Source organism: Cydia strobilella, chromosome 27 (genome assembly GCF_947568885.1).
Source record: "Cydia strobilella chromosome 27, ilCydStro3.1, whole genome shotgun sequence".
NCBI lineage: Eukaryota > Metazoa > Arthropoda > Insecta > Lepidoptera > Tortricidae > Cydia > Cydia strobilella.
The window spans coordinates 5618117-5642644 of record NC_086067.1 but is presented as its reverse complement, the minus strand read 5'-3'; the positions used below and the strand labels follow the sequence as shown (position 1 = coordinate 5642644).

At 44.5% G+C, this 24528-nt stretch overlaps 1 protein-coding gene across 1 annotated transcript; it reads right to left on the bottom strand.

Annotated features, from left to right (window-relative positions):
• Positions 1-103: 103 nt before the first annotated feature.
• Positions 104-24528, bottom strand: LOC134753547 (importin subunit alpha-1-like). The gene is made up of 12 exons (XM_063689458.1): positions 24365-24528; positions 23185-23338; positions 22433-22580; positions 20427-20508; positions 18748-18965; positions 15560-15651; positions 14818-14996; positions 14344-14463; positions 13417-13490; positions 12256-12427; positions 7179-7280; positions 104-4099 (listed from the first exon to the last, which is right to left on the bottom strand). Exons 1-12 carry the CDS (start codon positions 24425-24427, stop codon positions 3971-3973), a joined length of 1533 nt encoding a protein of 510 aa, XP_063545528.1. The 5' UTR covers positions 24428-24528; the 3' UTR covers positions 104-3970.

Below are 24528 nucleotides of genomic sequence, written 5' to 3'. Positions count from 1 at the left end.
TATTTTAATTTCTTTATTTGAATTACTTTGAAAAGTTCGTTTCAACATTTGAAGTCTCAAAGCTTAAAGGGTGAAAATTAGGTAACAATAAATAAGAAACCAATTGCAAAAGTAAAATTTTAATAATAACATAGGCTAGACTAGATCAACTATATCTTGTAACTGGTTGCTATGGCTGCGTCTCCTGTGTCACAAGAAATAGTTGGTGTATCAACTATAGTTGGTCAAGCAAATCTTGTCAGTAGAAAAAGGCAGAAAATTAAAAAAATGTAAGCGCGAAGGGACGTCGTCCCGTAGAAAATTTGAATTTCGCGCCTTTTCTACTGACAAGATTTGCTTGACCAACTATACTTAACTTATTGCAACTTAACAAATTGATTATCACATAAAATCAGTCTCAACCCTGGCAGTCTATATACTATAACATGAAGATTTATTTCAACACCTATGCCAATATTGATATAGTACATTATGATACAAGTGTGCTACTGGGTCATCACACACAAGGCAATATTGTATCGCGAGCTGGAAGCGAGCGCGCAATAAAAAAGCCGATGTGTGTAATGACCAAAGCACACGTGTTTCATATGACTTTCAAAACACACACGCGAGAAAAAAACACTTTGTCATACAAGATGTTATTGAATGATGCGTGTACATTACGTAGGGCCAAAGAGAATTAAGAAACCACAGAGCGCTCACTCCATACATCGGTTTTGTTAGCAGAAATACTATTATTTTCGTAGTCTACATCTAGCGTCAAGTAGCGGAACTATCAGTACTGCTACTCGACACTAGATGTCACATGTGTCGCGACTGACGAAAAGTGTATCGCTCAACAATGAGGGCTATCGTTTTTTTGCTCACCAGTTGGCGCCTCTGTTGATGGTGGTCCAAAAGACTAAAGAACAGCTGTCAGTCATTGAAGTGACAAGTGACATTTGACATTTCGAACTATGTAAAAGACCACCATCTATACTAGCGCCCCTAGCGGCGAATTCATACGCGTTAGCCCTCATTTAATAACTAATGTAATAAGCAGAAGGAATTGAAAACAGTTCCGGTTATAATATTAGCCGCAACATCTATTGTCGAGTAGCAGTACTGATAGTTCCGCTACTTGACGCTAGATGTAGACTTCGAAAATAATAGTATTTTTGGTAACAAAACCGATGTATGGAGCGAACACTATGTCCTCTTAGTTCTCTTTGGTATGGATGGCCCAGCCCAGATTTTAGAATGGTAGTGTTTAATGATGGCAACCCGTAACAATTGATAGATACACATAAATGTCGTCAACTAAGTCGAAAACCTCTTCTATGCTGAAGTTACAAATTCCTTAGGGGCATTCCAAGAGAATGTCCCTTACGAAATGCTTTAGTCTTTTATGTCAGCTAATTCAATCAAACCCGTAAAGCTCGAGAATATACTGCCAATTTGTTAGCAAAGTCATGAAATATTACCAGACCCAATATCATTTTCTCAGCTTTTTCAGAACCATTAGAAAAATGGCGTTTCGTAAGGGACATTCTCGTGGAATGCACCCTTATTTCCTTTAAATGAAGAAGAGTTCTAGGACTATAATCAACGATATGACATATACAGGGTGCTTTTGTTATCACTGTCCAAACTGAGGGGTGAATATGGGGCCAACCCCGAAATCGCGAACAAGAATTAGGACAAACAAACATATGGGTGAAACTGAGAACCTCCTTTTTTTGAAGGCGGTTAATAATGTTATGAATACAAAGTTAATTGAGTTTAAAAACATAAATTATAAGTATTATACAACTATTGAACTCTTTTTTACATACAGACATAATTATTGAAAATCATAATGTAATGATTGGCATATTATCATTAGTCATAATTCTGAAACTGTTAACTTTTCAGTATTTTCCTCGGGTTATCCTTTAGATAGGTTAGGTTATGTTTGTTTTATGGCAATCCTGAAAAGTTACGTGTTTCTGAGAAAAACCAAATTATGACTAACGAAAATGTGGACAAACAATACATTATGACTTAAAACAATATGGGAAACAATAGAGACCCCGTTTTTAGGCACCACAAACTTGCTCAACATTGCCTACCATGCCGGTAAAAAATAAAGTAATACCTCTACAAAAAAAGTTCTTCCTCTCGTTTTCCCGGCGTTTTTCCACGGCTCATGGGAGCCTGGGGTCAGCTTGGCATCTAATCTCTAAAATTGGCGTAGGCACTAGTTTCTCTACAAAAAAATTGCTGTATCTATTTAATTTCTAATAAATGGAGATTGGGTAGCTATTTATCAGAAAAAGCATTGTTTGGCATGGTAGGCAATGTTGAGATTCACTATAACCTGATGCCAAGAATTACTTTCAGACTTAAAACGCCTAATAATACAATAGTTTTTGATATTAAAATGACGAATGTAGTCCTAAATACAAATTATCACATATTAAACAATATATTCTAGAGATGGGCTGAATATTCGGTAATTGTTCGGTGTTCGGCACATTCGGCAAGTTTTCTAATGTTTGTATTCGGCCGAATTGTTCGGTTAAAGTGCTGAATATTCGACAAATATTTTTTAACTTTTTATCTGTAAAAATTCTTCAAGACTTTCTCTTACATCAGGTTTCATTTTCCCGATTTTCCTGTTGTCATTAAAACACATGATTAAACATGTTGAATCCATAGGATTTTTTTATTATTTAGATTTTTGAAAAAAGATATTAAAATGATACAGATAAACCGAATAATTCGGCCGGAAATTCGGTTCGGTAGCATCTAAACCGAACATTCGGCCTAATATTAGTATTCGGCAAACTCCATATTCTAATATATTCATATTTGAAAATACACTAAATAAACAATGACGCTATGACTAGGTATGTTCAAGAGAAGATCACGGCCCGACCGGCACGACCCGCGAGAAATCGCCTTTTCATACAAACCTAGTCCTTATTTTCCTCTCTGGATATTAACATAATTGAAAATAGTTTGACACAATTTGTTACACCACCACAGCTATGCCCCTAAGTTTTTTTTTTCGAATTTATTGATTACTAGCTTTTGCCCGCGACTTCGTCTGCGTGGAGTTAGTAATTTGGGTAGCTTATTTTTTTGTCCAATCTGCTTTTTATCGATTCCCTATACAAACTTCCACCCCCCCTTTTTCACCCCCTTAAAGAATGACTTCTGGGATAAAAACTACCCTATGTCCTTCCCCGGGACTCAAAACTGTCTCTACACCAAATTTCAACTAAATCGGTATAGCGGTTTAAGCGTGAAGAGGTAACAGACAGACAGACACTTTCACATTTATATTATTACTAGCTTTTGCCCGCGACTTTGTCTGCGTGGACTTAGTAACCGCAGCTAGAGTAAGAATAGCGCCTGGAAAATATCTCATAGCAATCTAAGTTTGAGCATATTATGCCCACAAATTAGCAGGCACTTCGTTAATTATCTCAATTCCACCCCGCTTTTTACTTTCTTCAGGGATGATTTTCGGGATAAAAACCTGTGTGTCCTTCTCAGGGACTCAACCTATCTCTATGCCAAATTTTATCTAAATCGGTTCAGCGGTTTAAGCGTGAAGAGGGAACACACAGACAGAAAGACAGACAGACAGACTTTCGCATTTATAATATTAGTATGGATAGTATGGATTATAAGAGATAGAAGCGTTTAAAAATTTGTACGAAATGTGTCTTTCGCTGCTAATTTTTAAAATAATCGAAAAGAGTAAAACGTAGGGGCATAGTTATGGTTTATACAGGATGGCTAAAAAATTCCCGTTGCCAGGGATGTTTTGGTATTATACTGAGCAACTCTTACTATGGGATCAACCACGAAATCGAGAAAAAAACATTTTTTTTTCGTGGTTAGTATACAAACAAAGTAAAAATATTTTTTATAATGTCAATATCCAGAGAGGAAAATGGGGACTAAGTGTGTATGGAGTAACTGCAGTCGACTTTCCTGTTTAAAAGTTGATGTTGTTGTGCTGGTTGGTGCCGAACTGGTACTCGTCGGGGGTCTGCTCGGGCGCCGCGTTTTGGTCCTCGTTGTCGGCGAAGTACGTGTCCAGTATGTGCAGGGTTTTCTTGTACACCTGAAATATGAGATTTGTAAATAGCTTATGACACGGGACCGCACAAAAGAAACAATGGCTTCATACCAAAGACCTATATAACTCCGTATAAAATCTAAGAAAAACACGACAGATGGCACCACAATACCAACCTTTGGCCTATTCTCGTTTAAATGGAGTTGACAGTTTCGTATGTTATTTAACAATTTTAAAACATAATCAGTGCAAGAACATGGGTCAAAATCATATAAAAATATAAAAACAATTTTTTTATTTTCATATTTTTATTTTTAGTTTTAATCGCGTGTCGATAGATGGCAGTAAATTGACTGTGACTACAAAATTTACTATGACAGTACCGCTCTATCCTATATATTCTCTTTGTTCATACTATAATAGCAAAGAGGATATAAAATTTATATACGGATAAATGATTTTTTTTATTTGCATTAATTATTTTTATATTATTTTGAACCACGTTCTTTCACTGATATGCGTTAAAATAGTTTAATAACAAACGAAACCGTCAACGCTATCTATCCGAGAGTAGGCCAAAGGTAGTGGCGCCACTTGATCGAGCATCAAATTTTCTTGATTTTCGAGGTACGTTTTTTTCCTTAGACTGTCCATCTATTACGGAGTTATATCTGGGGTCCCTTTGTTTGACATAATTATTGAAAGTCATAATGTAATGATTGTCATGTTATCATTAGTCATAATTCTAAAACCGTTAACTTTTCAGGATTTTCCTCGGGTTATCCTATAGATAGGTTAGGTTTGTTTTATGGCAATGCCACACCTGATTATAAAAGCCTATTGTACATTAAATGAATTTTTTCACGACTAATAATTATAATTAATAAAGTACCCATTATATAACCTTGTACAAAAACCTCGTTCTCCTCTTGAATAAACTGTTTGCTGTGCCCTACAGGGTGTCATGTTGTACACAATTCTATGTTAAGTATAGGTTAAGATACAATGTGATATGCAATAAAGATTATGAGTATGAGTATGAGTCATACCAAGCTTGCAATTTGCAATGACAAAGTGTGGTAATGTCATCATTAATGTCAAAATATGACTAAATTTTGACATATTATTATATTATCGCCACGGTCTGAATATGTCAGAGAATAGCACACACCGTCGTAGTCTAGGGCCACTAGATACACGACGTGTTTATATAGACCAAATGTTTCTGTATAAACTCTTAAATGGCCTTACTGATTCTTCCACTCTTCTTGAAAAAATTGTCTTTAAATTGCCTCGTATTCCCACGCGCCACCCCCAAACATTCCATATCGATTTTTGTAGATCTAATTTCGCCAAAAATACTTTTTTTAGACGAGCCTGTCATGATTACAATGTTAATTTCATAAATCTAGATATCTTCTCATTGTCTTTCGGTAAATATAGTAGTGGTCTGCGGAGCTTACTTTTTCCATAGCACTTTGCTTTAAAAAAAAAAATTGTAATTGTTCTATAGTCTTATGTAACGTATGTATGTTTGTAAGCATGTTTGATACTTAGGTACTTTATAAGTTGTGTATCCAATTGTTACTTCTGTGTATCTTCCTATTTATAGGCAGTGCCGAACAAGCCCTGTTTCTACTTGTTATCAATATCAGTATGTTATAATTAATGGAACTATAGGTCTTATTGTATATCTGCAAGTTTAAACTTATCTGTATGTGACTGTTTGTTTCCTAAATAAAAAAAATAAAAAATAAAATTATTCATGTAGAAGTTTTACTTCGCTCAAATGTTACGTTTTTTTGTTTTTTTTCTCTCAGTGCACCCACCTTGTCGCTTTTCTGTTTAGCCCTGTGGTTCACTGGTAGTAGATGTTATCATTAGTCATAATTCTAAAACCGTTAACTTTTCAGGATTTTCCTCGGGTTATCCTATAGATAGGTTAGGTTTGTTTTATGGCAATCCTAAAAAGTTACGCGTTTCTGAGAAAAACCAAATTATGATTAATGATAGTATGACAATAATTACATTATCACTCAATAATTATGTCAAACAATAGAGACCCGTTATATCTATCTTTGGTAATAATATGTGGTATTTTCTATAAAAAGGGGCCCTTATTGTCGATGGCGCTTACGCCATTATTAACGATGCCCCGATATAAATACAATGCCGCGCGACGCTGTGCGGCGTAAGCGCCATCGACAATAAGGTCCCTTTTCATAGAAAATGCCCCATATGAGAACTAGCCTAAATGGAGGCGGTACGCCCCATGTTACACAATGTACTATTGTTGAACAGATAAGGGTCTTAAGCGAGGTTTAGACTAGCAAGAACCAGGGACCGGCCCGCTATCCCTTATCGGGGTTTTATAAGGGTATTGCATAAGGCTTAACTCACCATACCCTTTGCCAGAGGAAACCCTTTGTTTTGGTTTTAAAAACCCTTATATAAAGCTACCACATTTGAGTAATCGGTAGCCCAAATACCCTTACAAAACCCTTATCATCCGCTCACCAACACCTTGCATATTGCTTATAAGGGTTAGCCTTATAAAGGGCTTCCCTTTTAGCATATAAGCGTGCTAATTTAAGTCGTCTACCTTGTTCATAAAGCACACATTACTTCGAATCCGAGCGATCGTCGGCGGCGATGGCGGCGTTCTTTGACTAGGCACGTATTTTCTTTCCTTTTCATACACTACCGTATATATACTAATCCTGTCTCTTTCACGCAAAGGGAAACCTTTATAAAAAGCGCTTAAAGATAAGGGTAACCCTTATTAAGAGCTAGCCTTATTTTTGGTTAGCTTTTCGGTAAGGGTTAAGCAAAGGTAAGGGTATGAATGGGCTTGCAGTTCAAAAGGGAAAGTCTTTCAATGTGTTAGCCGTGTTTAAGTGTCGCCCATTGAAAGGGTTTTATCGCGGAAAGGGTTGTCCGGTCCCTGGCAAGAACTTGCATGCAATTTACGTTACACTGCTGACTACTAAGGCAAACTGTATTCAAAATGTTTATCAGATACCGCAATGTAATGACAATTGCATGCAAGTTTTTGCTAGTCTAAACCTCGCTTTAGGCGTAAAAATCATTTGAGAAAATTCATACTATAATAGTGTGAGCGTACCGATTCGTTCTCGTGTGTTTGCAGGGACTCGATCTTGTCAAGCGCGCCAATTTCTTCCAGTTTGAGGCAGAGCGGCTCCACCTGTCCGTACTTTTCGGCCGCCTAACAAAACAAAATAAGAGTTTTGGGTTACTCTCTTCTGGCAGAATATTATTTGTCAGAAATACACTTCGCGTAACACGTATCGCAGAAACACTTTTATCGAATTATACTTTCGCATAAATATATACTTGCCATATCATTTGGCAGAATTTTCTCATTGGGATTAATAATATATTATGCAAAAAGAAATTCTGCAAAGTAATATTATGCGAAAAAAAGTATGGGAAACTTAATTCTGCCAAACGACATTTTTGCCAAGTGAAATTATGCAATACAAAAATATGTCAAAAAACTTTCTGCATCACAATAAGTTTTATCACAAGTAGCGTCTACCCGCTGAACTACGTACAGAAACATCTGACGAAACATTTGAGCGTCAACTCCTCGTCCTTTTATTGGAAAATCCACTTTATTCAGTGAATGAGTTTATGACCTCGACATTCGACATTGTAAATTAATTTTTTTAAACTGACATTCTTTTCATAAATTGTTTTGTATTATAATTTGTACCTAGTTTTTACTTAGAACTTGACGATCATTATGAGATACTCGTAACTAGTTACTCAAGAATTTTTGTTTTTGACATAAGTGGATAAAATTATGATTACTTAGACATTTTTAAATTGTAATTTTGAATTTATTTGATAATGTAATGTATATTATGTAATAAAATTGTATTTTTGAATTTATCAAATAATGTAAATTGTATGTACTGGCGATCATAATATAAATTCGTGTAGATTAGTCTAAGATAATTTATATTGTAATTTTATATTATGAGAATAAATATCTAAAATCTATCTAAATCTAATAGGCAACCAACAGTTTTATACACGGTGGCTACAAAATAAGTGCATTCCCGTTGCCAGGGAGGTATTGGGATTATACTGAGCAACTTTTACTATGGGACCAACGCAGAAAACGCGAAAAAAAAATGTTGATGTTTCATACATTTTGGCTTGTCCATTTTCTATGGAAGGGCAACATTTTTTTTCGCGATTTCGTGGTGGGTCACATAGTAAACGTTGCTCAGTATAATCTCAAAAACCCCCTGGCAACGGGAAGTCACTTATTTTTTAGATCGGGGTGTAGCCCCGCGCGTCAGCTGACGTGTTTGGCTAAGATAAGGAATGACCTGCATGAGATTAGTGAGTCCGTCGAGGACTACGGTGACGGCGCGGTGGTCGGCGGCGCCCAGCAGGCCGCAGTAGGGCTCCAGGAAGATAAGATAAGATAAGGAATGACCTGCATGAGATTAGTGAGTCCGTCCAGGACTACGGTGACGGCGCGGTGGTCGGCGGCGCCCAGCAGGCCGCAGTAGGGCTCCAGGAAGATAAGATAAGATAAGGAATGACCTGCATGAGATTAGTGAGTCCGTCCAGGACTACGGTGACGGCGCGGTGGTCGGCGGCGCCCAGCAGGCCGCAGTAGGGCTCCAGGAAGATAAGATAAGATAAGGAATGACCTGCATGAGATTAGTGAGTCCGTCGAGGACTACGGTGACGGCGCGGTGGTCGGCGGCGCCCAGCAGGCCGCAGTAGGGCTCCAGGAAGATAAGATAAGATAAGGAATGACCTGCATGAGATTAGTGAGTCCGTCGAGGACTACGGTGACGGCGCGGTGGTCGGCGGCGCCCAGCAGGCCGCAGTAGGGCTCCAGGAAGATAAGATAAGGAATGACCTGCATGAGATTAGTGAGTCCGTCGAGGACTACGGTGACGGCGCGGTGGTCGGCGGCGCCCAGCAGGCCGCAGTAGGGCTCCAGGAAGATAAGATAAGATAAGGAATGACCTGCATGAGATTAGTGAGTCCGTCGAGGACTACGGTGACGGCGCGGTGGTCGGCGGCGCCCAGCAGGCCGCAGTAGGGCTCCAGGAAGATAAGATAAGATAAGGAATGACCTGCATGAGATTAGTGAGTCCGTCGAGGACTACGGTGACGGCGCGGTGGTCGGCGGCGCCCAGCAGGCCGCAGTAGGGCTCCAGGAAGATAAGATAAGATAAGGAATGACCTGCATGAGATTAGTGAGTCCGTCGAGGACTACGGTGACGGCGCGGTGGTCGGCGGCGCCCAGCAGGCCGCAGTAGGGCTCCAGGAAGATAAGATAAGATAAGGAATGACCTGCATGAGATTAGTGAGTCCGTCGAGGACTACGGTGACGGCGCGGTGGTCGGCGGCGCCCAGCAGGCCGCAGTAGGGCTCCAGGAAGATAAGATAAGATAAGGAATGACCTGCATGAGATTAGTGAGTCCGTCGAGGACTACGGTGACGGCGCGGTGGTCGGCGGCGCCCAGCAGGCCGCAGTAGGGCTCCAGGAAGATAAGATAAGATAAGGAATGACCTGCATGAGATTAGTGAGTCCGTCGAGGACTACGGTGACGGCGCGGTGGTCGGCGGCGCCCAGCAGGCCGCAGTAGGGCTCCAGGAAGATAAGATAAGATAAGGAATGACCTGCATGAGATTAGTGAGTCCGTCGAGGACTACGGTGACGGCGCGGTGGTCGGCGGCGCCCAGCAGGCCGCAGTAGGGCTCCAGGAAGATAAGATAAGATAAGGAATGACCTGCATGAGATTAGTGAGTCCGTCGAGGACTACGGTGACGGCGCGGTGGTCGGCGGCGCCCAGCAGGCCGCAGTAGGGCTCCAGGAAGATAAGATAAGATAAGGAATGACCTGCATGAGATTAGTGAGTCCGTCGAGGACTACGGTGACGGCGCGGTGGTCGGCGGCGCCCAGCAGGCCGCAGTAGGGCTCCAGGAAGATAAGATAAGATAAGGAATGACCTGCATGAGATTAGTGAGTCCGTCGAGGACTACGGTGACGGCGCGGTGGTCGGCGGCGCCCAGCAGGCCGCAGTAGGGCTCCAGGAAGATAAGATAAGATAAGGAATGACCTGCATGAGATTAGTGAGTCCGTCGAGGACTACGGTGACGGCGCGGTGGTCGGCGGCGCCCAGCAGGCCGCAGTAGGGCTCCAGGAAGATAAGATAAGATAAGGAATGACCTGCATGAGATTAGTGAGTCCGTCGAGGACTACGGTGACGGCGCGGTGGTCGGCGGCGCCCAGCAGGCCGCAGTAGGGCTCCAGGAAGATAAGATAAGATAAGGAATGACCTGCATGAGATTAGTGAGTCCGTCGAGGACTACGGTGACGGCGCGGTGGTCGGCGGCGCCCAGCAGGCCGCAGTAGGGCTCCAGGAAGATAAGATAAGGAATGACCTGCATGAGATTAGTGAGTCCGTCGAGGACTACGGTGACGGCGCGGTGGTCGGCGGCGCCCAGCAGGCCGCAGTAGGGCTCCAGGAAGATAAGATAAGATAAGGAATGACCTGCATGAGATTAGTGAGTCCGTCGAGGACTACGGTGACGGCGCGGTGGTCGGCGGCGCCCAGCAGGCCGCAGTAGGGCTCCAGGAAGATAAGATAAGATAAGGAATGACCTGCATGAGATTAGTGAGTCCGTCGAGGACTACGGTGACGGCGCGGTGGTCGGCGGCGCCCAGCAGGCCGCAGTAGGGCTCCAGGAAGATAAGATAAGATAAGGAATGACCTGCATGAGATTAGTGAGTCCGTCGAGGACTACGGTGACGGCGCGGTGGTCGGCGGCGCCCAGCAGGCCGCAGTAGGGCTCCAGGAAGATAAGATAAGATAAGGAATGACCTGCATGAGATTAGTGAGTCCGTCGAGGACTACGGTGACGGCGCGGTGGTCGGCGGCGCCCAGCAGGCCGCAGTAGGGCTCCAGGAAGATAAGATAAGATAAGGAATGACCTGCATGAGATTAGTGAGTCCGTCGAGGACTACGGTGACGGCGCGGTGGTCGGCGGCGCCCAGCAGGCCGCAGTAGGGCTCCAGGAAGATAAGATAAGATAAGGAATGACCTGCATGAGATTAGTGAGTCCGTCGAGGACTACGGTGACGGCGCGGTGGTCGGCGGCGCCCAGCAGGCCGCAGTAGGGCTCCAGGAAGATAAGATAAGATAAGGAATGACCTGCATGAGATTAGTGAGTCCGTCGAGGACTACGGTGACGGCGCGGTGGTCGGCGGCGCCCAGCAGGCCGCAGTAGGGCTCCAGGAAGATAAGATAAGATAAGGAATGACCTGCATGAGATTAGTGAGTCCGTCGAGGACTACGGTGACGGCGCGGTGGTCGGCGGCGCCCAGCAGGCCGCAGTAGGGCTCCAGGAAGATAAGATAAGATAAGGAATGACCTGCATGAGATTAGTGAGTCCGTCGAGGACTACGGTGACGGCGCGGTGGTCGGCGGCGCCCAGCAGGCCGCAGTAGGGCTCCAGGAAGATAAGATAAGATAAGGAATGACCTGCATGAGATTAGTGAGTCCGTCGAGGACTACGGTGACGGCGCGGTGGTCGGCGGCGCCCAGCAGGCCGCAGTAGGGCTCCAGGAAGATAAGATAAGATAAGGAATGACCTGCATGAGATTAGTGAGTCCGTCGAGGACTACGGTGACGGCGCGGTGGTCGGCGGCGCCCAGCAGGCCGCAGTAGGGCTCCAGGAAGATAAGATAAGATAAGGAATGACCTGCATGAGATTAGTGAGTCCGTCGAGGACTACGGTGACGGCGCGGTGGTCGGCGGCGCCCAGCAGGCCGCAGTAGGGCTCCAGGAAGATAAGATAAGATAAGGAATGACCTGCATGAGATTAGTGAGTCCGTCGAGGACTACGGTGACGGCGCGGTGGTCGGCGGCGCCCAGCAGGCCGCAGTAGGGCTCCAGGAAGATAAGATAAGATAAGGAATGACCTGCATGAGATTAGTGAGTCCGTCGAGGACTACGGTGACGGCGCGGTGGTCGGCGGCGCCCAGCAGGCCGCAGTAGGGCTCCAGGAAGATAAGATAAGATAAGGAATGACCTGCATGAGATTAGTGAGTCCGTCGAGGACTACGGTGACGGCGCGGTGGTCGGCGGCGCCCAGCAGGCCGCAGTAGGGCTCCAGGAAGATAAGATAAGATAAGGAATGACCTGCATGAGATTAGTGAGTCCGTCGAGGACTACGGTGACGGCGCGGTGGTCGGCGGCGCCCAGCAGGCCGCAGTAGGGCTCCAGGAAGCCGGCGGCGAGGAGCGCGTCGAGCTGCGCCCCGCTGCCGCCGAGGCACAGGTTCGTGATCGCCCAGGCTGCCTCTTTTTGACATCTGGGAAACATTTCGTAGCGTTACCAATTTTAGTCACGTTGTTACAATTAGCTCCATGCATGAATTTATTTTTATTTTTGGATTCATAATTTATATCGTTGGAACACCGGAAATGATAAAAATACTTTTGTAAACCTTAACATTATTTTATTAAAAAATATTTAAAATGTTGAAAATTTTGGAGCGGTTGAAACGCTCATAATTTTTGGCGCGAATTCGACAGAGCGTGATGACGTCACACGTTGGGCGGCCCAACTGACGTTTGCTACTAATAACACTAATCTGTCGAACGCGTGACGTCACGTGGCGTTTCGAGCGTTTCGCTCACTAGCTTTTCGCGGGCAAATTTTTGTACTTTTTATTTATAATTTTAAGTAATTAAATGGTAATTTAAAAACGGAAATGAATTTGTAACATGATACAACGGTAACAAACATCCGAATAAAACATATTTCGTTCAAATATAAACTTCATGCATGAGGCTAATTACGCCATTTAGCGAAAAGGATCCATCCTCTAAATACTCTAAAATTTGACAGAAAGTTCAAATTCTATTGACAGTTTTTTGTGGATTGGATCCTTTTCCCTAAATGGCGTCCATTGATTGAAAACTATTTTAAAAACCGGCCAATTTTAAAAACGAAGGGTTCCGAACCATTACGCAAAAAACGGCAAAAAAATCACGTTGTATGGGAGCCCCACTTAAGTTTTTTTTTTTAGTCTGGTTTTAGTATTTTTTGTTACAGCGGCAACAGAAATACATCATCTGTGAAAATTTCAACTGTTTTCTCTCATTATTAGCGGCAACAGACGCACGAGTGATCCTATAAGGGTTTCGTTTTTTTCCTTTTGAGGTACGGAGCCCTAAAAAGTGGACTCATCCCATCACCATCGCTGAGATGAATGCAATTTCGCCCCTCTCAAGTGAGTCAAAATATGAAAAGTCCGGTTTCCATATTACCTACGGACTTAATACTAAATGCACTTACTTAGCGTCTTCATGTGCCAGCACATGAATGAGTTTCGGAAGCATGCCCTGGTCGAGGGCTCGCTGTATTTGAATCTGTAAAATTATGAAATGCGTTTTTACAAATCATGTGAAAAATTAAAATATTTACCGTTGAAACGGTAGCTAGACCGGGAAAAGATTTCCATGACCAATCGCCTCCCGGGCGATAACTCGTATAGTGATTAACGGCTATGTATGATGAACCCTCGTGGACGTCAGCTGCCGCTTCGTTGGTGGGTTGAGGAATGGCAGCCACCGAAACACGTAACAAAAAAAATGCCATCGCCTCTCGTGTGATACTTTCTCAGGTTAAGATGCTATTGTAAATAAAATAAAAACCGGCCAAGTGCGAGTCGGACTCGCGCACCGAGGGTTTCGTACTTTTTAGTACTTGATGTTATACAACAAACAGAAATACATCATCTATGAAATATGTGACGTTTTTTCAACCTAAAGGTACATTGTCGCTTGTCGAGGTTGATTTCTAATTGAAGCTATATGGAAATAGCGCCTTGCTGACAAGCGACAATAAGTACCCTTTTGGTTGAAAATGGCACATATCAACTGTCTAGCTATCACGGTTCATGAGATACAGCCAGGTAACAGACAGACGGACAGCGGAGTCTTAGTAATAGGGTTCCGTTTTTACCCTTTGGGTACGGAACTCTAAAAAACCGTCAGCCGGTCGTATCGCGGTATAAAATGGTAGGGTGCGTATTTTTTACATGTTTATGTGGACAGCTGACGGTTTTTCCACCCACGGCTGACTATTTTTTTAATTCATGATAGCATCTAAACTATCATCTGACAAAGTATTAGCCAGGTGGCGATGACTGACGATATATCTGATAGCAATTGTACACCTCTGGGAATTTCCTTTTTTTTAAGTTGGCTATAAATATTTCACCTGTGTGCCAGCTAGGATGTTGCTAGCCGCCCAGGCGGCCTCCTTGACAAGTGAGGATTTGCCGCAGCTCAGCAGATTCAGAAGATAGCTGACACATTCAGCATCCAGGCAGCGATCGGTCTGAAACAAAATAGATCTTAAGATATAATCAATATTATGGGACAATTTTACACAAATCGACTTAACAAAAAAATAAATAAAATCTATTACAGACCAAAAGCTTTATTTACATCCCTTCTCTAAAAAAAATTAGTACTTGTCTGTTGTTTGTATATTTTTTATTTTTTTGTGTAATTTGACATTTAGACTGGATAAATCTCTAACAAAGTATTTAATATTTTATTGATTCAATATTTGTAATTGTTTTTTGTAATTTTTGGTTAATATTATTGCTTGTAAAAATTGACATGTAAAAGTGCCCCTGTGGCCTATTTGCTGAATAAATGTTTGATGTTTGATAGCAATGTCATTTACCTGTTCATCGGAGCCCGTAAGCATATTCCCGGCAGCCCTCAGCGCCGGTGTCTTGACGGCGGCGGACTTGTGTTCCAACAGTCTGACCACGCGATGCAACAAGTTGGGGGTCATTTGGACCTCCTCGATGCGCTCGTTGGGCCCGTCGGTGAGGTACGAGATGGCCCAGCACGCGTCCGCTGTAAATTTATTGTATTATTTTTTGGATTTCGTACAGTCGCCATCATTTACCAGACATTATTAAATATGAATCTGACTTTAACATATTCAAAAATATTTTTTTCTACTCCCGTACTTTTATTTGTCATATAAAGGGTCGTGCACACATCGTTAGAACCCTACCTTATAGTTGTCAAGACAAGTCTTTAGTCTATTCCCCAAAAACGCATTTGCACACGCAGTATCTTTTTGGCACTTTTCGATACTTCGTGTAATGACCACTTAAAAAACCAGCCAAGCGCGAGTCGGACTCGCGCAAGAAGTGTTCTCTGTGAAGATCTAAACTTTCTAGCCATCACGGTTCATGAGGTACAGCCTGGTGACAGACAAACAAGACAGACAGAAAGACAGCGGAGTCTTAGTAATAGGGTCCCGTTTTTACTATTTGGGTACGGAACCCTAAATAAAGGGTTAAATCTGACTCTGGATGAGATTAGCTCAGGACCGGGACAAGTGGCATACTCTGAGAGGCCTTTGCTCAGTGGGCGATCAAATGCTGATATGATGGGTTCATAAAACTCACCTAACACATCAGTATCTTGTACTTCCAGCAGATCCGAGATGAAGGGTAAAGCCGGGGCAACTAGCTCGAATGCCACCAGTGGGTTCTTGTTCCTGTAACAATATTACACTTATATTTAAAAACCGGCCAAGTGCGAGTCGGACTCGCGCACGATCGCGCGCGCGCTCATGGCATTCTCTACCAGTCAACCATAGGGCCAAAAAGAAAAATGTCAAGGTGGGTGCAGTGAAAAAGCGTTTAAAAGCACTCAATACAGAATATATTTTTTTTTCTTTATTTAGAAACAAACAGTCTCTTATATTAATAAGTTGTTACAATATAGGGTAATACACTTATAGACCTACAGTTTCCTAAAAAATAGTATGAAAACCATGTGACTTATATAAATACTAAATTAAACTAGAAATAGAAATTCCAAGTTGTCAAAACAATGTTACAAAAATACTCTTTCATTTTAACAAAAATTAAATAAGAATGGAAAAATAAAACAAAAATGGATAAATTGTAAAAACAGACAAAAGTGCAATTAAAGTTAATATTCTAATTAAACCTTGTTAAAGCCTATTAATACACTTATGGGTTTATGGGTTTACATTTATGGGTTTATAATCAAAATCTCATTAGTTTCGTCTTTGTTTGTGACTGATGTATGTGTATATGCAGAAGTTGTTACAGGTCTACACCGCAGTCCTAAGCGTGCTAGCTAGGGGTCGCTCGAGGCGGCATACTACATAACAAGGCAGGTAGGGCTCCAGCTCTGAGCACGGCGTCCCTTCAGGTTTGTCGCCGGCGATGTTGCCGAGGGCCCAGGTGCTACTTTAGTTACAACATTTGTCGCTAGATTGCGCTATATTGTGCGGTGCATCGCGCTAACGAAGTGTCAACGTAGATTACATAAGTATGATTGGGTTTTTGTATATGCAGTTGGTTTTTTGATGTGCACCTGTATCTGTAGTGAGGACCGAGCTGTCTATCTGTATAAGTATGTCTGTCTGTCTGTAACAGTAATGTCTCACCTGCAGAAGTTGCTATAGGTCCAGACCGCAGTCCTGAGCGTGCTGGGCGCGGTGCCGGGCGCCATGCTGGGCAGCAGCGCGGGCAGGGCGCCGGCGCGCAGCACGGCGTCGCGGGGCCCGGGCCCGTCGCCGGCCACGTTGTCATATGTATGTCTGTCTGTCTGTAACAGTAATGTCTCACCTGCAGAAGTTGCTATAGGTCCAGACCGCAGTCCTGAGCGTGCTGGGCGCGGTGCCGGGCGCCATGCTGGGCAGCAGCGCGGGCAGGGCGCCGGCGCGCAGCACGGCGTCGCGGGGCCCGGGCCCGTCGCCGGCCACGTTGTCATATGTATGTCTGTCTGTCTGTAACAGTAATGTCTCACCTGCAGAAGTTGCTATAGGTCCAGACCGCAGTCCTGAGCGTGCTGGGCGCGGTGCCGGGCGCCATGCTGGGCAGCAGCGCGGGCAGGGCGCCGGCGCGCAGCACGGCGTCGCGGGGCCCGGGCCCGTCGCCGGCCACGTTGTCATATGTATGTCTGTCTGTCTGTAACAGTAATGTCTCACCTGCAGAAGTTGCTATAGGTCCAGACCGCAGTCCTGAGCGTGCTGGGCGCGGTGCCGGGCGCCATGCTGGGCAGCAGCGCGGGCAGGGCGCCGGCGCGCAGCACGGCGTCGCGGGGCCCGGGCCCGTCGCCGGCCACGTTGTCATATGTATGTCTGTCTGTCTGTAACAGTAATGTCTCACCTGCAGAAGTTGCTATAGGTCCAGACCGCAGTCCTGAGCGTGCTGGGCGCGGTGCCGGGCGCCATGCTGGGCAGCAGCGCGGGCAGGGCGCCGGCGCGCAGCACGGCGTCGCGGGGCCCGGGCCCGTCGCCGGCCACGTTGTCATATGTATGTCTGTCTGTCTGTAACAGTAATGTCTCACCTGCAGAAGTTGCTATAGGTCCAGACCGCAGTCCTGAGCGTGCTGGGCGCGGTGCCGGGCGCCATGCTGGGCAGCAGCGCGGGCAGGGCGCCGGCGCGCAGCACGGCGTCGCGGGGCCCGGGCCCGTCGCCGGCCACGTTGTCATATGTATGTCTGTCTGTCTGTAACAGTAATGTCTCACCTGCAGAAGTTGCTATAGGTCCAGACCGCAGTCCTGAGCGTGCTGGGCGCGGTGCCGGGCGCCATGCTGGGCAGCAGCGCGGGCAGGGCGCCGGCGCGCAGCACGGCGTCGCGGGGCCCGGGCCCGTCGCCGGCCACGTTGTCATATGTATGTCTGTCTGTCTGTAACAGTAATGTCTCACCTGCAGAAGTTGCTATAGGTCCAGACCGCAGTCCTGAGCGTGCTGGGCGCGGTGCCGGGCGCCATGCTGGGCAGCAGCGCGGGCAGGGCGCCGGCGCGCAGCACGGCGTCGCGGGGCCCGGGCCCGTCGCCGGCCACGTTGTCATATGTATGTCTGTCTGTCTGTAACAGTAATGTCTCACCTGCAGAAGTTGCTATAGGTCCAGACCGCAGTCCTGAGCGTGCTGGGCGCGGTGCCGGGCGCCATGCTGGGCAGCAGCGCGGGCAGGGCGCCGGCGCGCAGCACGGCGTCGCGGGGCCCGGGCCCGTCGCCGGCCACGTTGTCATATGTATGTCTGTCTGTCTGTAACAGTAATGTCTCACCTGCAGAAGTTGCTATAGGTCCAGACCGCAGTCCTGAGCGTGCTGGGCGCGGTGCCGGGCGCCATGCTGGGCAGCAGCGCGGGCAGGGCGCCGGCGCGCAGCACGGCGTCGCGGGGCCCGGGCCCGTCGCCGGCCACGTTGTCATATGTATGTCTGTCTGTCTGTAACAGTAATGTCTCACCTGCAGAAGTTGCTATAGGTCCAGACCGCAGTCCTGAGCGTGCTGGGCGCGGTGCCGGGCGCCATGCTGGGCAGCAGCGCGGGCAGGGCGCCGGCGCGCAGCACGGCGTCGCGGGGCCCGGGCCCGTCGCCGGCCACGTTGTCATATGTATGTCTGTCTGTCTGTAACAGTAATGTCTCACCTGCAGAAGTTGCTATAGGTCCAGACCGCAGTCCTGAGCGTGCTGGGCGCGGTGCCGGGCGCCATGCTGGGCAGCAGCGCGGGCAGGGCGCCGGCGCGCAGCACGGCGTCGCGGGGCCCGGGCCCGTCGCCGGCCACGTTGTCATATGTATGTCTGTCTGTCTGTAACAGTAATGTCTCACCTGCAGAAGTTGCTATAGGTCCAGACCGCAGTCCTGAGCGTGCTGGGCGCGGTGCCGGGCGCCATGCTGGGCAGCAGCGCGGGCAGGGCGCCGGCGCGCAGCACGGCGTCGCGGGGCCCGGGCCCGTCGCCGGCCACGTTGCCCAGCGCCCAAGCGCTCTGCTCGCCCACGGACCCGCCGCGACCCAGGAGACTCACCAGTTTGGGGATGGCGCCACCCTAGGGAAATTGTTCAATTAGGGTACCGAATTGATGTATATAAAAAAAAATTGTAAGCCTCAATGGCTCTTTCACGACATAAAGTTGCTTATTATGTTTTAGAGCATAAAGTAAAATCATATATTACGACCCTTGACTTGGCAATAAAGTCCAAAATCTGCCATACAAACTGCCAGCCCTGCCGGGGCGCGCCCGACCGGCGTGCCCAGCGCCGCCGACACAACCGAGTACATACTTTAGTCTTGAATAAATACGGCAAAATAACCTAAAATATTGGGTGTTTTTGTATATTTTACTCACACTCGAAGTGAAAAGCAGTGTTTAACTCAGGCATAAATGTCCATTTTTATTCTCGACTATAGCGGTCCTCGCTGCGCTCGAACCAATAAATTGCTTCGGGTAAAAATGGATCGCTTTATGCCCATGTCGTACAATCCACTATTACAGTCAGTCTAAGACAGTATTCAATAAAAGTTATATTTTACATACAGGCGAACGCCTGATGTAAGCGATTAGTGTCGCCCATGGACACCCGCAACACCAGAGGGATTATAAGAGCGTTGTATTTATAAATGATTTATAATCCTAAATTAGAATTTAGAACAGTGTAATCAGGAGCGTCCTTCCCATCCTAAGCAGTCTAATTAAGACTAAATTTACCAGTGTGATAAGCCCTAAGTCTGACTCTAAATTATGATCCTTACTAGCTCTGCCCACATCTCCGCTTGTGTATAATTCGAACTATAACTTTATTCCACTGCGCTATCTATACCTAACATAAAAAGACATAAATGGACAACTTACAACCAGGGACCGGACAACCCTTTCCGCGATAAAACCCTTTCAATGGGCAACACTTAAACACGGCTAACACATTGAAAGACTTTCCCTTTTGAACTGCAAGCCCATTCATACCCTTACCTTTGACTAACCCTTACCGAAAAGCTAACCAAAAATAAGGCTAGCCCTTAATAAGGGTTACCCTTATCTTTAAGCGCTTTTTATAAAGGTTTCCCTTTGCGTGAAAGAGACAGGATTAGTATATATCTACGGTAGTGTATGAAAAGGAAAGAAAATACGTGCCTAGTCAAAGAACGCCGCCGTCGCCGCCGACGATCGCTCGGATTCGAAGTAATGTGTGCTTTATGAACAAGGTAGACGACTTAAATTAGCACGCATATATGCTAAAAGGGAAGCCCTTTATAAGGCTAACCCTTATAAGCAATATGCAAGGTGTTGGTGAGCGGATGATAAGGGTTTTGTAAGGGTATTTGGGCTACCGATTACTCAAATGTGGTAGCTTTATATAAGAGTTTTTAAAAGCAAAACAAAGGGTTTCGTCTGGCAAAGGGTATGGTGAGTTAAGCCTTATGCAATACCCTTATAAAACCCCGATAAGGGATAGCGGGCCGGTCCCTGCTTACAACTTTCCTAAAAAGCTATGCAAGATTTTTTACTTACTTCAATAACTGCCATAGTATGGTCATGCGTCCCAGACGCGATATTGGTGAGGGCCCAAGCTGCTTCAAATTGCAGATCCACACTGAAAAGAAACACGGGTTATTTCAAAGTATTTTATATGAATGTTTGCATTGAATTTTATATGAATGTTTTGATAAATTATTATTGTATTTTAATATGTAAATTTTATGTTAGGGTATAAGATATTTTTTGCTATGCCCTACCAGGGTATCAGTGCCTTTTACTTTGCAAATACCATCTCTGTAAATAATAATAATAAATAAATAATAATAAAGTACAGTCAGCAAAACTATTGGCTTATTAACTAACAGTTTTGCTGACCTACCTACAACTACATCCATAGGTTTGGACAATGAAGATTTATTACCCGACCACGCAACGCAATAAGGGCTATCGTTTTTGTGCTCACCAGTTGGCGCCACTGTAGATGTAGGTCCAGAAAAACAGATCTCAAAATTCTTCTATGCTTATTTTTATAAAATCAATACGTTCTAATATACACAAAGGTCTTTCAACGTCTAAATGTCCCATTTTTCTAACCTGTTTAATTTTGCATATATTTTAGTTGGCACTTTTTTTAAACCACTAACATTTATTGAGCTATATCTTTTGTTTACCATGATTAATCAAAGATGGACAAAGGTTTACCACAATCCATACTTCCATACTATAATATTATAAATGCGAAAGTCTGTTTATCTGTCTGTCTGTGTGTTACCTCTTCACGCTTAAACCGCTGAACCGATTTAGTTGAAATTTGGTATACAGATAGTTTGAGTCCCGGGGAGGGACATAGGATACTTTTTATCCCAGAACTCACCCCTCAAGGGGGTGAAAAGGGGGGTGGAAATTTGTATGGGGAATCAATAACCGCTGAACCGATTTAGATGAAACTTGGTATGGGGATAGTTTGAGCTATGGGAAATGATATAGAATAACTTTTATCCCCGAAATCATCCCTTAAGGGTGTAAAAAGTGGGGTGGAAATGTATAGTGTGGGCCAATTTGGGGGTGAAAAAGGATGGATTCAAAAGCAGATTTGTTTAAGAATTAAGGTACCCAAATTACTAATTCCACGCAGACGAAGCCGCGGGCAAAAGCTAGTTATGAATAAGGAGTGAAAATTCCCGATAACAAAGCTTGAAACCCCCCAAAGTTCTATGCATTTGACATTTTGAAAGACCTCCATCTACACTTACACTAACGCCCCTAGCGGCGAAATTAAACGCGGTAGCCCTCATATGTGGAAACGTACGAACGTGTCTTGCTATTTCAGTCAGTCTCGGTACAAAAAGTACTGAGGTTGACTGAAGTAGCATGACAAATACGAACGTTACCGAGAAAATACGATGGCAAAGGATTACATCTTTATGTTTGTTCCTTAGTAGCACTGTAAAGAGCAAACGCGTTGGCCGATTTTGACGAATCTTACGTCAGTTAATTTGTTTTGCCAATTTTTGACGGTAACAATTTTTCACATTGGCGGCAAAGAAGCATAAATCTAGCAGTTGATTGGTCCACGGACCCTTACCACAGAATAAGTAATAGTATTATCAGAACGGCTACGCACCGCCCCGCCCTGATTCGAATTACCTCGCCCCGCGACAGCAGATTGACGGCCGGACCCTCAGTACTGTTTTTAAGCAACTTACTCACACAATGACGCATGCCGCGTGTACAGACGTGCCGTTCACACATAGAAACGCAAGTGATTTTTGATGTATAGCGTGTGCCCTTACTCCACAGGTGTCACCTGTGCATCGCCCACTACTACCTAACTACTGTTGTGCTAATAAATGCTTTTTCTTTCTTTTACTCACCAGTCGTCTCTCTCTAGAGCGGCTACTAGTGGCGTTGTGACGACAGCTGACACCATGGATGTGATGTGCGGGTTCTGTTCCCGGGAGAGGATGTAGCGAGCTGCTCGAGCTGATGTCTGCAGTAGCTAGGATAGAAGTATCAACAGTGTCACATCCACTACTCACCAGTCGTCTCTCTCCAGCGCGGCTACTAAGGGTGGTATGACCCCAGCCGAGACCATGGATGTGATGGGCGGGTTCTGTTCCCGAGAGAGGATACGGCGAGCTGCCCGAGCTGATGATGTCTGCAGGGGCAGGTCTGAAGACTTAAGGCCTGCGAACAACAAGTGTATTAGAGCCGGAGCTAACTCTGCAAGTAAATAGTGGCAAAATGTCGGCCGGCAAGAGATCCGCTGACTTCTATATCACGAGAACCTAGAATCTTTTGTATACCTCGGCTCGGGAGCTTCTCAACTGCCTGAAGGTCTTCATCCTGCTCCATGAGACCGAGACGTGGCAGGTGGGACTAGACTCTTACCTTTAACAATTTCAGCCGGGCTTGGGAGCTCCTCAACTGGCTGAAGGTCTTCATCCTGCTCCATGAGACCGAGGCGTGGCAGGTGGGACTACACTCTTACCTTTAACAATTTCAGCCGGGCTCGGGAGCTTCTCAACTGGCTGAAGGTCTTCATCCTGCTCCATGAGACCGAGGCGTGGCAGGTGGGACTACACTCTTACCTTTAACAATTTCAGCCGGGCTTGGGAGCTCCTCAACTGGCTGAAGGTCTTCATCCTGCTCCATGAGACCGAGGCGTGGCAGGTGGGACTACACTCTTACCTTTAACAATTTCAGCCAGGCTTGGGAGCTTCTCAACTGGCTGAAGGTCTTCATCCTGCTCCATGAGACCGAGGCGTGGCAGGTGGGACTACACTCTTACCTTTAACAATTTCAGCCGGGCTCGGGAGCTTCTCAACTGGCTGAAAATCCTCATCCTTGGCCTCCGGAGACAGGGCTCTGCGTTTGAGGAACTGTTCATCTCGCGCCTGCTTGCGGAGCGCTACGCTGAGCTCGGCACGCTTGCGACGGAGGTCCTGAGGAAATATGTTAATGTAAAATTTTTTTTTACGCAGCATTGCACAAAAAACTTTTTTTTTAAATAACTAGCTTGAAAAAAAAAAAAACAGTGATTCTCAACCAAACAGCTATATCTAATTCTTCAAGGGCGACCCGACCATAATAAAATTTCGTCCTTAATTACGGTCGCCCTTCTAGAAATTAGACATAGCTGTTTGGTTGGGAATTACTGTTTTTTCGTTTTTAAATTAAGGGCATTTATTTGTGTGTTTATCACAAACATTTGTTCCTGAGTTATGGGTGTTATTTATCATATGTATGTATTTATCTATATAAGTATACACCATACCAACTTTGACTGAATCGGTTCAGCGCAGCGCTTTAAACGTGAAGAGGTAACAGACACACTTTCAGAATGATAATATTAGTATGGATGTACAAATTGCAAGACAAGTTACAGTTATCAATAAGCTACTTGCTAAATATTCTAGAGAAAATTGATCCCTCCTAGTCCCATACTTGTTAATCACTAATATCACTATTATTATATAGCCGATATAAATAGATAAATACATAGAAAATATTGATACCCAAATAACCAAATAATCTGCAACTTTATGTAAATAAATGTCCTTATCGATATTCAAACTCAAAGGCAAGAACTTCATAGGCAAAGTACACCTAACAGTATAAGTTCCAAATAAAATAAGCTAGACCGTTGTCTTGCTATCTTACACAAAAATATAATCCAGCAATAAAAGAGACAATATTATTGCTAAAAAGTTACATATTTATAATTTATATATACTTTAATTAGTGCAACTTTCATAAAATTGTTTTTTTTTCTACCCTCTAGTTTCCAGTCTAAATATAGATTTTAGCAACAAAAATCTACTATAATATGCAAGTGAACATGCCTATGGGAGTAATAAATATACATATAGACAGCATAAAACTTGAAATTGTAGGATAGTATTAAAATTAATACGAGTTTTATTTTTCAATGTAGAACAAAGGTTTTAACAAAGAAAGTTTATACTTACAGTAGTTCCGATACCGACGTTTTTGTAAGCAGACAACCGCGAAGTATGATTATTTTCAGACATGATTGAACAATTATATAATAAAATGACCAAAAAACTAAAGAACGTAAAGATATCACAAAATCTCGGACACAAATCGACAGCTGGAATCTTCGTTGTGTGAT